This window comes from Dermochelys coriacea, chromosome 15 (assembly GCF_009764565.3).
Source record: "Dermochelys coriacea isolate rDerCor1 chromosome 15, rDerCor1.pri.v4, whole genome shotgun sequence".
NCBI lineage: Eukaryota > Metazoa > Chordata > Testudines > Dermochelyidae > Dermochelys > Dermochelys coriacea.
Genome location: NC_050082.1, coordinates 5,694,228 through 5,708,050, shown reverse-complemented (window position 1 = coordinate 5,708,050; position 13,823 = coordinate 5,694,228). Strand labels below are relative to the sequence as shown.

At 45.0% G+C, this 13,823-nt stretch overlaps 1 protein-coding gene across 3 annotated transcripts in view; it reads left to right on the top strand.

The window, feature by feature from the left end:
- Positions 1-13,823, top strand: part of AIFM3 (apoptosis inducing factor mitochondria associated 3) — a 92,154-nt gene that overhangs the window by 51,925 nt on the left and 26,406 nt on the right. For all 3 annotated transcript variants that reach the window (XM_038373477.2, XM_043498238.1, XM_043498237.1), the window contains 6 exons: positions 2,227-2,357; positions 5,041-5,156; positions 5,636-5,707; positions 6,726-6,789; positions 8,709-8,785; positions 11,411-11,528. In XM_038373477.2, the coding sequence (XP_038229405.1) occupies positions 2,227-2,357; positions 5,041-5,156; positions 5,636-5,707; positions 6,726-6,789; positions 8,709-8,785; positions 11,411-11,528 (578 nt within the window). The remainder of the gene's footprint in view (positions 1-2,226; positions 2,358-5,040; positions 5,157-5,635; positions 5,708-6,725; positions 6,790-8,708; positions 8,786-11,410; positions 11,529-13,823) is intronic.

The following is a 13,823-nucleotide window of genomic DNA, read 5'->3' as shown; positions in this document are numbered from 1 at the left end:
TCTCAGTGATTTTGTTCCAGGCACCTAAAAATTAGGCAGTTGATACTCAGCATTGTCATGCCCAAGTTTCTTCAAGAATCTAGTCCCAAATGTTTATATGTTAATATATTGTTTGAAAATACTTTTAAATCCTTTTACATAAGGATAAAATTGGGTAAAATTTTCAAAAGCATCAAAGTTACATAAGACCCTAAATCCCATTTTCAGATGTAATCTAAGCCCGTATCTACCTAAGATCCCTTAGGGCTAGATCCACGTAGAGACTTAGATGTCGCAAAGGTGAGCATTGCAATGCCTAATTTTTAGTTGCCTGCCACCCAGTGGACTCCTCAGACCTGAGTTAGGTGCTGTGGAAAATGGCCAATGCTACTGTGGCTCCAGGTGCTCTGATTAACCTGTAGTAACTTCTCCTTAGTCCTCAGGGAATAAGGCTCTGATCATCCTGGGGCTTACATACTTCCCCTCTATCACACTTCTGCTGCCCTCTGGCCTTGCTGTATCACAGTACCCAGACTCCCTATGCAATGCAGGGGGAGAGTTAGGGTCCTAAGAATGGGATTGGCAGACCCCAGCAAGTGGAATGGGGAGCCTCCTGAGCTAGCCAATTAGAAATGCAGAGGAGGGGGGCGGGACCCAAACACATGTCTTCACCTAACTTTGGGCTGGAGAAAAGTGTCTCTTTCTCTCCTGGGGACTCGCAGCTGTGACCCTTCTCATGGTGCTAGGTGGCTGAGCAAGAACAGCCCTTTCTCATGGAAAAACCAGAGATAGAGTCAATAACCCAGTGGTTAGAGCACTCACATGAGCATACGGGGACACAAGAACAAATGGATATAAACTGGTCATTGGGAAGTTTAGACTTGAAATTAGACGAAGGTTTCTAACTATCAGAGGAGTGAAGTTTTGGAATAGACTTCCAAGGGAAGCAGTGGGGGCAAAAGATCTACCTGGTTTTAAGATTAAACTTGATAAGTTTATGGAGGAGATGGGATAACATGATTTTGGTAATTAATTGATCTTTAAATATTCATGGTAAATAGGCCTAATGGCCTGTGATGGGATGTTAGATGGGGTGGGATCTGAGTACCCAGGAAAGAATTTTCTGTTGTATCTGGCTGGTGAATCTTGCCCATATGCTCAGGGTTTAGCTGATCGCCATATTTGGGGTCGGGAAGGAATTTTCCTCCAGGGCAGAATGGAGAGGCCCTGGAGGTTTTTTGCCTTCCTCTGTAGCATGGGGCATGGGTCACTTGCTGGAGGATTCTCTGCTCCTTGAAGTCTTTAAACCACGATTTGAGGACTTCAATAGCTCAGACATAGGTGAGAGGTTTTTCACAGGAGTGGGTGGGTGAGATTCTGTGACCTGCGTTGTGCAGGAGGTCAGACTAGATGATCGTAATGGTCCCTTCTGACCTTAGTATCTATGAATCTGTTCTCAAACTCTTGATGTGGAACAGGAAGTTGAACATGGGCATCCAACTTCCCAGGCGAATGCCCAAATCACCAGTCTGGGGTCTGTTTTGGGATGTCTCTTTCTCAATCTCTGTTCTGCTGTGTATAAATGATGACACGGGCATTGCTGCAGCATTGGGCCCCAGAATCTGTCATTTCTCTAGTTGGTCATTATGATTCCAGCTCTTTTGGTACTGGAGGTAAGCTTGAAAACTGGACCAGCTGTCACTGAGGCAGGGTCCCATGCCTGAGTCTGCAGAAAGCCTGCAACATTAGTTCTAAAATATTTGAACTCTCTCATTCATCTCAGTCAGGGTCCCTAGGGAAGCTACAGTAGTTGACATTTTTTTCAAGATGCCACCAGATTCAGCATTTCTGCTGTACAATTTGTTGTTTTGCTGCAGTGTGGCTACAATCTCTGACCCATCCCACAGCACCAGGCCCCTTGTCACTGGCACAGATGGAGGGAACTGATTTGGGACAAACATTTATGAGAGAGAGAACCCCTTCTTGAGATCACCAGCCAATCAGTAACCGCTGGGGATCAGAAAACTTCCTCTATGGCCACCTCTATTATGGCAATTTTACACCTCCTCTGCAACAGCTGGTAGTGGCCGGTTGGAAGATCACCTGCAGTTATATTAGACAGTGTGTTGGCTCCTTGAGTCACTCTGTGCAGCACTTGCAGAGACATGTTTAGTAACAGAAAGGATGCAGATAAGAAAACCACAATTGAAACCTGACAAATTCTTTTCCTAAATGTGTGTTTTTCAGGCCCAAAGCCCTTAGCTGTAAAGGCAAAGAAGTTGAGAATGTTTTCAACATCCGAACCCCTGAAGATGCCAACCGGGTAGTGAAACTGGCCAGCAGCAAGAATGCAGTTATAGTGGGAGCCTCTTTCCTTGGTGAGATTTGGTCTTGGGCAGACCATCTCAAGAATCCCATTCAGGGGCCTTTGGGCAGAATTTTCCCTTTGAGATGTTATATTATAGTTTTCTTTATAATTCCCCATTTTCCACATTGGTAATTAACCACTGGAACAATTTACCTAGGGAAGTAGTGGAGTCTCTGTCTCTTGAAATCTTTAAATCAATACATCTCTCTAAAAGATCTGCTCTAGCTCAGTCAGATGTTATTAGATTGGATGCAGGAATCACTAGATGAAATTTGATGTGTTGTGTTGTTCATGAGGTCAGACCTTAACATCTATTAATCATATTTTTGACCTGTACCTAGCCCTTGAATTTTCTTGTGAACTTTTTGGCCAGAATAATCTATTGTAGATCCTTAAAAGATATAGCTAGGTCATGAAGCTAGTGAATTTTCTGGGCTGTTTTATTTTTTGTATGCAGCCACATGACATCCTTTAAATGAAAAATTCACTTCTTATGACTCATTTGTGGCTACTGCCACAATCGTCTACTTGTATTGGTAACGTTCCATTCTTTTCAGGTTCTTATAATACTTCTTGACTACCCACAGACCCATTATGAATTAAGATGGATTTAATAAATAACAAAGATTGTCATCATGACATAATGGTCTTATAAGCAGAGGAATATCGAGTCGGAGTAGGGGTTGTGATCTTACCTTTGCATAAAGCGCCAGTGAGACCAGCCCTGAAATACCATGTCCATTTAAAAGGGATGTTAACAACTGGAAAGAGTTCAGAGAAGTACTATGAGAGAGATTAACTGGCTGGAAAACATGCCTTACTGCAAGAGACTAAAGCAGCTCAAATTGAGATTTGCAGTGACTTGTACTCCTAAATGACGGTGGCATTGCTGAAAATCCCATCCCATCCTTGTCCAAGAGCAGGTTAAGAAGTGAGTTTGTCACAGTCCAGAAGTACTTACATGGAGAGAATAATTTTTTAATCTAGCAGATAAAGGCATACCAAAATCCAAGGCTGGAATATGAATGTAGACAAATTCAAATGGGAAATAAACCAAGCTGCAAATTTTTAACATCTTCTTTGATATCTCCCTATAAGGTAGGTTCTCCAGACCTCTGATGGTTCTTGTAGCTCTTTTCTGACCCCTTCCAATTTTTCAACATCCTTTTTGAAGTGTGAATACCAGAACTGGATGCAGTATCCAGCAATGGTCTTGCTAATGCTGCATACAAAGGTAATAACACCTCCCTACTCAATATTCCTCTCTTTGTACATCCAAAGATTGTGTTAGTCCTTTTATAGCCACAGAAGCGCACTGGGAGCTTTTATTCAAGCTGGTCTCCACCATGACCTCTAAGTCCTCTGAGTCACTCCTTTCTAGGATACAGCCCTCCTGACCTCAACTTATAAATTAATTTAATTAATTATCTAGAAGACTGAACAATTAGGCTGACCAGTCTATGGACTGCATGCACATATTGGATACTTATTGTTTGGGTCAGTTTCCTGATTTCAGGATGTAATCCATCCAGTCAGGAAGCAGAAACTATAACATGCAACCTCGGTGACCAATCACAAACTGCAAATAGTCAAAGTGAACAATTCACAAACAACTGATGGGTTGAAAATGTCTTGGTCAGACTATTTGAACAGTGCTTCCAAATAAACACATTCCCAGACATCGGGATTGGTTCATGATTAGAAAAAAAGAGCTAAATTCACAATGACTCTTATTTGCAATGTATAATTCAGTAAGCTTGACTATGATCCCAGCCACAGAGTGTATGCTCCTCCTAGTTCTTCTATTCATAATGTTACTGTTTTAAATGAGAGAGACAAGGTAGGTGTGGTAATATTTTTTTATTGAACCAACTTCTGTGGGTGAGAGACATGAGCTTTCGCTCTCCACAGAGATCTTTTTCAGGCTTGTGGAGTTTGAAAGCTTGTCTATTTCACCCACAGAAGTTGATCCAATAAAAGATGTTACCACACCCACCTTGTCTCTCATATCCCGGGACCAGCATGGCTACATCACCACTGCAAACTGCGATGGTTTTCAATGACCATTTACTAAGTATATTGCAGTGCATCTCTTCAGTCTTCAAATCCTTTTTGTGGCTTCTTCCTTGTAAGAATTTCACAAATAAATAATTGGTCTTGGGGTGAAGAACAAAAACAATCATTATGAAACCCTTTGGAGAGCAGAAGGTTTGGTTTCTGCCCAACCGATGAATACACTTAATATCCCAAAATAGCAATTCCAGTTCCCATCACAGGGAATCAGGCTGCTTGAGGCAAGCCAGGTCATGCTGAGCCAAAATTATCATTATTCATACCAGCAGTAGTCCTCAAATTGCAGTCATACCAGAAACCCCAGTAAGGATCAGATCCTGACAGTGCTAGGAGGGAAGGGGTGACAATACACATGTATAACAAAAAGATGGTCCCTGCCCCCAGTGCTTACAATAGACTGAGAGAGTGGAAAACGTTCTTCATACCATCTGCAGTGCATCCTTCTGCTGAGCCCAAAAGCAGCTGCTCTTGCCATGGCAGCTGTTCCCAGCCCTGAAAGGGTGAATTGAAAGTTCTCACATCTCTAGCTACCACCTGACAGCTTTTGAATTCAGCTCCAGAGACCCCACTGAAGTGCAGGAAGTGGCGTGCGCTGTCTCTGACCTGCTTCTGTTCCCCAGGGATGGAGGTGGCAGCCTACCTCACAGAGAAGGCCCATTCCGTGTCTGTGATTGAGCTGGAAGAAGTGCCTTTCATGAAGTTCTTTGGGGAGAAGTTTGGCCAAGCGCTCATGAAGGTGATTATGACGTACCAGTCTCTTAGAGGGTTGTTTTGGATCAAGCAATGGGGTCAGTGACCCTGATTCCTGCTGAGCAGAGGACAGCTGTGTGCGTCTTATCTCCCTGCTGGCACTACCAGTTAATCGTATCATTGTGTTCGGTTTATTTAATGTATGAAATGAGAGTGCAATGTTCTGATGCTATAAAGTGCTGCATGGTGGTTGACACCTAAAAGAAAACACTGGTCATATCCTCTCCCATTGGCCTAATTGCAATATCCTCAAGTATTTTGTGTTCCTACACTGCAAAATTATGACACCCACTGAGCAGGTGAGATGCAGAGATGCTCAGAGCCCATTTCCAGTGCACCCTCAAGCCAAGATGAGTGCTGTAGCTCAAGTGGGAGGGAATGGGATTGTGGAGGAAAAGTCAGAGAAGCCAGAAGCCGGTGGTAGCTCCAGAGCGTAAGGACTTTTGTCTCTCTCTTGTTGCACAGATGTTTGAAAACAACAGGGTGAAGTTCTACATGCAGACTGAAGTGTCTGAGCTGCGGGAGCAGGAGGGCAAGGTACAGCGGCTGGTGCTCCACAGGAGCTGAGCATTGTGGGGCTAAAGGAAGGGGACTGGGGGCCAGACTGTGCCTGACCTGTGCATGAGTGTGTGGAAGGACAGGGAGAGTGTGAAGTGCTCAAAGGAGTGCAGGAACCATTCCCAACCTGCATCCTAGGAGCACCTATGACTCCAAAGTGGGTAAAGAGAGCTGGGGAGGAGGCCAGGCTATGCCCCCGAGCCCTACATCCTCCCAGCCTGTGGAGTGAACTGGGTTCAAATTAAATATAGGGATCACTATGAGCCTCCAGTAATTATGGGATGAGGGATTCTCCTGTTTTTGGTGATTCCACACTGTACACTGCTGAGACAGGGCTTATCCTGTGACATCACTCAGAGAGCCCAAATGCCCTTTGTGCAATCAGGGTGCCTAGCCCATCTGTTAATGAAATACTGCATGAGAAAAGCACAGAGAAATTAGCAATGCCAGAAATCAAGTCGCCCGTGCAGTCCTTATTTGGCCCCCTTTGTGTGCATGCCCAGAGAAGTCCAGAGGTCTGTCTGTCAGAGATGGGGTTCAGACTTGCATTGCTGTTCATTGTTTCTTCTCATTTCTGTTCTATTAAATTCACATTCTGTCATCACACCCACCAGCATACCTGTGAGGGCAACAGACATCTCAGCCCGCTATATTTTTGTCACTGGATTTTACTGTGGAGAGATTTCAATTCTGGGGGTCTGGACAGCAGTTAGGATCTAGGATGGCTGATGAGCACCAGCCAAAGGAGAGGTTGGTGTGACATAGATCATGCATTACCACTGTGTGTCATTAGGGACTAAGAATCCTGCATAGCTACAGGTTTACAATAGGGAGACAAGACCCAAGAGTGGGAATCCTGTAGGATGATCTCTTCATTGAAGCAGAATTACAATTGAGTCATTTCCCCTTATTTCATGAACTGGAGTGAGATTCCAACTCAGCTGGGTACTGCTAGGTTCTTTAAAGTAACCATGAGTTTCATCTGTGTCCCCTAAAGCTTAAGGAAGTTGTCTTGAAGAGTGGGAAAGTCCTCCGTGCAGATGTCTGTGTCATCGGCATAGGTAAATGAACCCTGACGGGCAAAGCTTCAGCATTTGGCAACAATGTGGCTTCTGCTTCTCCAGATAGAGGCGAGAGCTTGGGCTGGGAATGCTTATAGCTACACTATAAGAGAGTGTCACATTGTAGCCATTAATCATAGGAACATAAGACTGGTAGGGACCTCCTGGGTCAATGAGTCCAGCCCTTTGCAACCCATCAAATCCACCATCAACACCCGAACAAGGGGAACCTTTTCAGCTGGTGATTAATTGATCCTTGCCAAAGGGATGTGAAGAGAACAGTGAGAAATCACCGTGTCACACTCCCTTGTTATAACCTTGGTAGGTAATAGTAACTTGATGTTTCCCTCAATATTTTTCATATGATTTTTGTTTTCAGGAGAACATTCATTTAATTTCAAATTGATCTTTTTATTTGATTCATTTTTTTCTTTACAATCTGATGTGGTAGAATGGATGATGTGTAGAGTATTTTTCCTTTTTTCTTCTCTATAATTTTCCAAACCATCTTGAGCTTTGGAAGAGTCACCAAGTGACAGCCTTCCGTTTCCCTTTTTGCTGCCCGTTGACTTTTCCAAAGTTGGCGAAGTTTTGAAAAGTGAGAATGAAAAAAGGAAAATGGGGGGGAGGGGCGGGGGAAGGAGACAAGAAGGGGGGAAACGATCTGTCATGCAGAGAAACAGAGGAGAGCCTTCTTTGAACTTGGTTGTGCTCATTTTAATGATTGTTTGGTGCTTAGATACCATCAATTTTGAAATATTTGTGATAGAGAAACAGACTAAAACTATTCTCAAGCATTGATAAGACTCCCCCAATTCAACACCCTTGTGAATTTTAAACTTGAAGTGCCTTAAAACATGGTAATATTCATTGTGTAGTATGTGGAGTCCTATACTTGATGGTTCTCAAACTTTTCCATAACAAGACTCCCTGACCAGTGTTCTAGGACTCCCACGAAACCCTTCTCTCATTTAACTAGGCAGTAACTATTGACATAATGTACTTGTGTGTAATTTTGTACAAATTAGGCAGTCTAGATGGCCTAGCTTTTATTTCCCCTCTTTTATTTGCACTTTGTATCGATATTTTAAAAAGCTACAACCAAAAACATTTTAAGATTTAAAAATCATGGCCGGCACTGTGGGCGCTCTGTTTATGGCCATGCTTCGGGTTCAGGGAGCTATGCCACCTCCTTGTGCTCTCCTCCTGGACAAAGCCTCAGTCCTGCAGGTGCACTCCATGAAGGTGACCCCTCTGCCCATGTGGAACTCATTGCAGAATGGGAGGTTGAACGTACAAGCCAGGCAAAGGGTAGAGGGGCAGGGATAGTCTACAAGCACAGTGATCACCACGGATGGGTGGCAATTAGCATGTTAGCTCCACTTTTCGAAGGAAATTGTTCTGATATTTTTTAAAATGTGTATACTGAGGGGAGTGGGGTGAGTTAATTGGAGCACAGGAGTCTGGAAGGGAAGGACAGTACTGCTAAGGAGGGCAAACAGGGACAGAAGGAGCACTCTCCATGTGCCATCTGATAAGAACAGAGTTATCTGGTTTCCAAATGCAGCTGTACAAGTTGTACATATTCTAATTAGTTTATCCCAAGGTCTGTGCATTTCCACGGTACTTTTGCTTCTGCCAAATCCTCCCCATCCATTGAACTTGGCCAACAAGGCTCTGAAGCCCCCTGTCAGTCATTCATTTGCTGCCCCCTCTGGCACCCGGCACAGCTGCATTTGTGAGACCCAACAGAAGCTGTTAACTGAGCAGCACCTGGTATCATGGAACTGAACTGACGTTGCCAGGAGAGTGATTGCTGGCATTAGCATGTCCTTTCTTGCTCTGACATCTGTTTTCATGAGAGAGCCAGTGTTTGGGAGTCGGACCCACTCACACCATGTCCTTTGACTTTCTGGCAGGTGCAAGTCCAGCAACAGGATTTCTGAAGCAGAGCGGCATTAACATTGATTCCAAAGGCTTCATTGTCGTCAACAAGGTAAACACTGTCAAAGCACTGACTGTTGCAAGGGCCTAAGCAGGCTCTGATGGTAGGTGTGGAGACAACCATATAGCGGAGGAGTGGGAGCAAATCCAGAGTTAAGGTTGTAGTGCAGTAGCTGTTTAGAGCCAAATTTTCAAAGTAATCTGCCGACGCATATGTATATTAGAGTATCTTGAAAATTGCTGTAGCTCACTAAGGACATGGTTAGACTATGTGGGATAAATATAGGGTCATTTAGCTAAGGGATTCTTGAGTAGCCCCAAAGTGAGTGGTTTAAAATTAATAGATTCTTATGAATATTGACTCACAATAAAATTGCGCGAGAGGATGCGATTTTGGCCCCTGCTGTGGACTGTCCCATGAGGATGTGAAAAGCTTCAGACATCAAATGATTCTGGGGATGCAAAATGAGAAAAAAATAGAGAGGGAGAGCTCCCACCCCTTCTCACAAATTCCTGGAGTGTATCGGCAGTTGCACTAAAGTACACACCCAGTAACCAAGAGGTCTACTCACAGAACGTACACTAACTGCTGTTAATGTTTCTGTGCCGTGCAGAACCCTCACTGTGTTACTATAGCCTTGGAGGCTGACTCAAATGCACCCGTTTCACAGAGCCAGGATAGAACCCAAGACCCAGATCCTCTAAAGTATTTAGACTTCTAACTCCCATCAACTTCAATGGGAAACACCTTTGAGGACCTGGGTCTATGTCTCTCATATGACCAAGCCAACTCTCATCCACTTTGCCACACAATCTTCTAAAAGCAGCTTGCCAAATCAGATGTGTGTATAACCCACGATAACAATATGATTCTGCAGCGGTCACCCTCTAGAACGGGGTGGGCAACCTATGGCACGTGTGCCGAAGGCGGCATGCGAGCTGATTTTTAGTGACACTCTCACTGCCCGGACCCTGGCCACCTGTTGGGGGGGTTCTGCATTTTAATTACATTTTAAATGAAGCTTCTTAAACATTTTAAAAACCTTATTTACTTTATATACAACAATAGTTTAGTTATGTGTTATAGACTTATAGAAAGAGACCTTCTAAAAAAGTTAAAATGTATTACTGGCACACAAAACCTTAAATTAGAGTGAATAAATGAAGACTCGGCACACCACTTCTGAAAGGTTGCCGACCCCTACTCTAGAAGTTATACCACGGATCAAGGTTTATGACTGTACTGCTCATTGTGTGTTACGTGATGTGGTTTTTAGCTCAAGTGGCAGGGGCTTTTGCTTCTACAGCTGGAGGTTCTGGGTTCAGTCATCACACACAGAAGCATTGTTACCTTTGGCTATGCTGTCTGAACCATGCTTGCATAAACAGGAAGACACACCTAGAATCTTGATGCCTAGTGTCCCTCTGCGCTCTCAAATACTGTGTAACCTAGTAACAAAGTGTGATTGTGACTCCCTACATGGCCTACACAGAGAGCAGTAGCATGGTTTATACACTCCCCTACAACTGCCCATTGCTCCTGTAGGTGAGGTGAAAAAGATCTGTGCTGTGAAGATGAAGGTTGTGGGTCAAACCTAGTTAATGACCCCTGTGAGTGTAAAAAGACATCTTTATGTATAAAAGTTCACCATCAGCAGGAACAGGACAGGTTCACTGTCGCTGCGAAGGTTCTGATATTAGGACTGTTCCTATGGCATGGTATGGTTTTGCAAGACATCTCGTAGTGCTGACACTAGAGATTGTGGGGGAGGCTGAGTTCCAGATGCCCAGGGCCTGCTATCCTTTCATACAGTGAGCCTGATGTAGGTACAGCTGGCAAAGGAGAAGTGGGAGTAATGTATTGGGGTGTAGATGGGGAAGCAACTTCTTTTCTCTCTCTTTCTCATCCCTTCCCTTCTCGTCTAGTACTTGGTTTCTTTTTGCCTGATTTGGCTCACTGTTGTAACCACGGTGACCTCACCGACCACTCCACTGAGCTGAGTACTGACGCTACACACCTGTGGGCCCTGTGCTTTGCTAGTGCTGGGAGGTGGGGGAAGGCGAGAGGCAGGCGTGGCTGTGGAGGTGACCAGTATAGTCCAAATCCAGTGAGTCTTGCCATCAAAGTAAGGGTAGAGTAGTTGCTACGTACAATTCTGCACGCTCAGTCTGTGGGGGTGACACCTTGTTTGTTGCTATGTCTAAGTCAGCAGCATGAAGCTGCTGCTGACCCTGAACTTATAACACCAATTGTAGCGTAATCACCAGTGGTGCTTGTGGTTAGATTTTCGGTTGCATGTGGTTCCCTCTGTGCACTGCCCCAGCTCTGCGCAGTTAGCTGGCACAGCAGACCTTGAGCGAACTGCCCAATGACCTGAAAATCTGTTAAGGTGCAAAGGCACTTGGTCAGGTTTATTGTCAATGAAGCACGGTCCTAGCTCTCCGGATCAATGTCTACAGTTACACTAACACGTGTATGCCCGTGACAATGGATACAGTTCAGTGTATGGCGGGACTTTCCATTCCCCCCTCAGCTGGCCTGCCTCTTGCTCACAATTTAACTTTATATCATCAAAGTTTTTACTACTTTAGCCCAGGCCTCAGGTCTCTGATACATGAGCTTATGTTTCAGGCCCTCTCCCTACTACAGTGTTAACGGCCCCTTGCTTTCTTTCAGATGATGCAGACCAACACCCCAGGAGTTTTTGCAGCTGGTGATGCTGTCACATTTCCACTGGCCTTGCGTAACAACAAGAAGGTGAACATCCCTCACTGGCAGATGGCACATATGCATGGTGGGTGTATGTCAGTCCCTTCGCTTTAGGGCTCCTGAACTACTTGGGGACAAGCGCGTCTTGAAGATGGCCAGCCAGACCTGGCTAGATAGAGAGGCAGTTGGGGAATTGGGATTTATTATTGACCATTCACTTGACTGTTCAGTATTATCCCTCATTATTCCTTCATGGGTTGTTTGTCTTAGATTGGCCAGTAGTCCTTACCCAATGGGGTTTTTTCAGATTTGAAGATATTTAGACACTTACTGATGCAAATAGGTGTGTAGTGGGACTTAATAAAGCACGTAACCTAGTTGAGTCCCTTACTCCCATTGCAGTGCTTGTAAATCTGACTAGGTGTCCACCTTCCTCTTTAGGCCCCCAGATACAGCTCCAGTCCTTAGCTGTGCAAGCCAGTAATTTTTCCATGATGTCTTTAGCTTCCTGCCATAGCACAATCCTTCGTGGAGCACCCTCCTGCAGCAGGCTGTGGCATGACAGGCACACCTGCCTCAGTTTCCTTCCTTAAGAGTCCCCAGTAATTTCACACAAGCTTTCTTGCCTCAGTAATACCCCTCCTTGGGGCCAATTTCTTATCAAAACATAGTGCACATCAGTCCATAATCGAAAGTCCCCAACATAGTGCATGTAGTCCTTAAAACCCTGCTCTTTCCAGCAAGAACCTCACCCCACAAACCTCGCTGCTGGGACTGCATCCTCATACTGCAGTGTCTTCCGCTACATCTCTGCTCCTTGTCAGTTCCCTTCGGGCCCTCTGCCAGGACAGCCACCCCATTTCTTTCAGCTGGAACGTAACCCTGCTCTTCCCAGAGGGAACCCCACAGCCCCTTTGCTGGGAGATTGTCCTCTCCAGGGGAGCATCCCTCACTCCCCCAACTCTCTCGCTGTTCTCTGGGTCCAGCTCTCCAGCATGTCAGCTGCAAGCCCTTCTGCTGCTCCCCTGCCTCTAGCCCTCTTCCTCCTTCAGCTTTCTGGCTTGGAGCCAACAGGCACCTCTCTCTGCTGCTGCCACTCCTCTTCCTGCCATCCGCCCTCTCCAGCCCTGGCTCAGGGAGATCAGCCAACAAAACCTGCTTTCATTGCTCCTGCCTTCAGCCTTCTCCCAGTAAATACCTTCTGCTTCCTACGAGGACCTCCTGTAGTCTCTTGGTTACTGGTAGCTCTCACCAGCCTTCTTCCGAATGAAGCTGGTAACCCCAACTCAGCAGATCTGTCTCCCCACTAAGGCCCTGCTGCCCAGCTCCTTTACAGTCCCCAGTGCTGCCTCATCCTCTTAAATGGCCAAATTGGCACAGGGGCACCGGATCTGCTTCCTTTAAGGGGTCGGCCGCCCTGTGACACTTCCCTTATCAATTCTCTGCACTTCATAGCCTCTAACTGATACTGATTTCCTTCTATTTCCCTTTTCTTCCATTAGTTATGTTTCTTTTTTATTTCTAATGCTGACTTCACTTCACCATGGAACCAGATTGGGTTTTAGCCCAAGTAGTCATCCTTTCTGAGTGTGGAATCCTGGCTTTTTGGCCCTCTAATAAACTCCTATTTTTCATTCACATTTTTCTATCTCAATTTTTCCTTTTATTCAGTTTGGCTCATAATTGTTCTCAGTGTTGGGAAATGAGCAATTTTCAAGAACCAAGTCTAGATAGTTCTGGCTGTGACTGTCTTCTCTTTGTCCATATTGAACATAATCAAATGTGGCCTAGACCATTGCTAGAATTCCTCTTCTTCCCGATTATATTTAAAAATACCTTTTATTGTCCTTAACCTACTGGCCTTAGACATTTTGGCTTCTCTCAGTGTCCAACAGTTTACCCAGGAAAAAGGAACTCCTCCCCCGCCCCCAGTCAAGTTGAAGGACTCAGTCATCTCCCCGCTTGCACACTAGCCTCTTTCTCCTTTTTGCATCAGCCTTTTTTCCCCGCCCCCCACTCTCATGCTTCCCAGTGTGGCTCTGCCAGCCAGGTGCCCCAGTGGTCAGTTCTATCACCTGGGTTACCCTTCCTTTTGAACACAATACTCTGGTTAGCATTGTTTTAAATATGCTTTGAGGATTGAATATCATTACATGACCTAAACAAGCATCGGCACAAAAACATGCTCTTCTTTACCTACAGCAACACCATTCTCAGTCTATGAAGCTCTGAATCACCATGGTGCCAGTACAGATTTTGGGGAGGGGCAGTGATACTTTGCCCCATAAAGGTCTCTGCTCTTGAAGTGTTTTATCCACTGCCACTCCTCTTCCCCGTCTCCTTGTTCGTTTTTCAATATCTGTGAAAGGTGCCAGGCGTG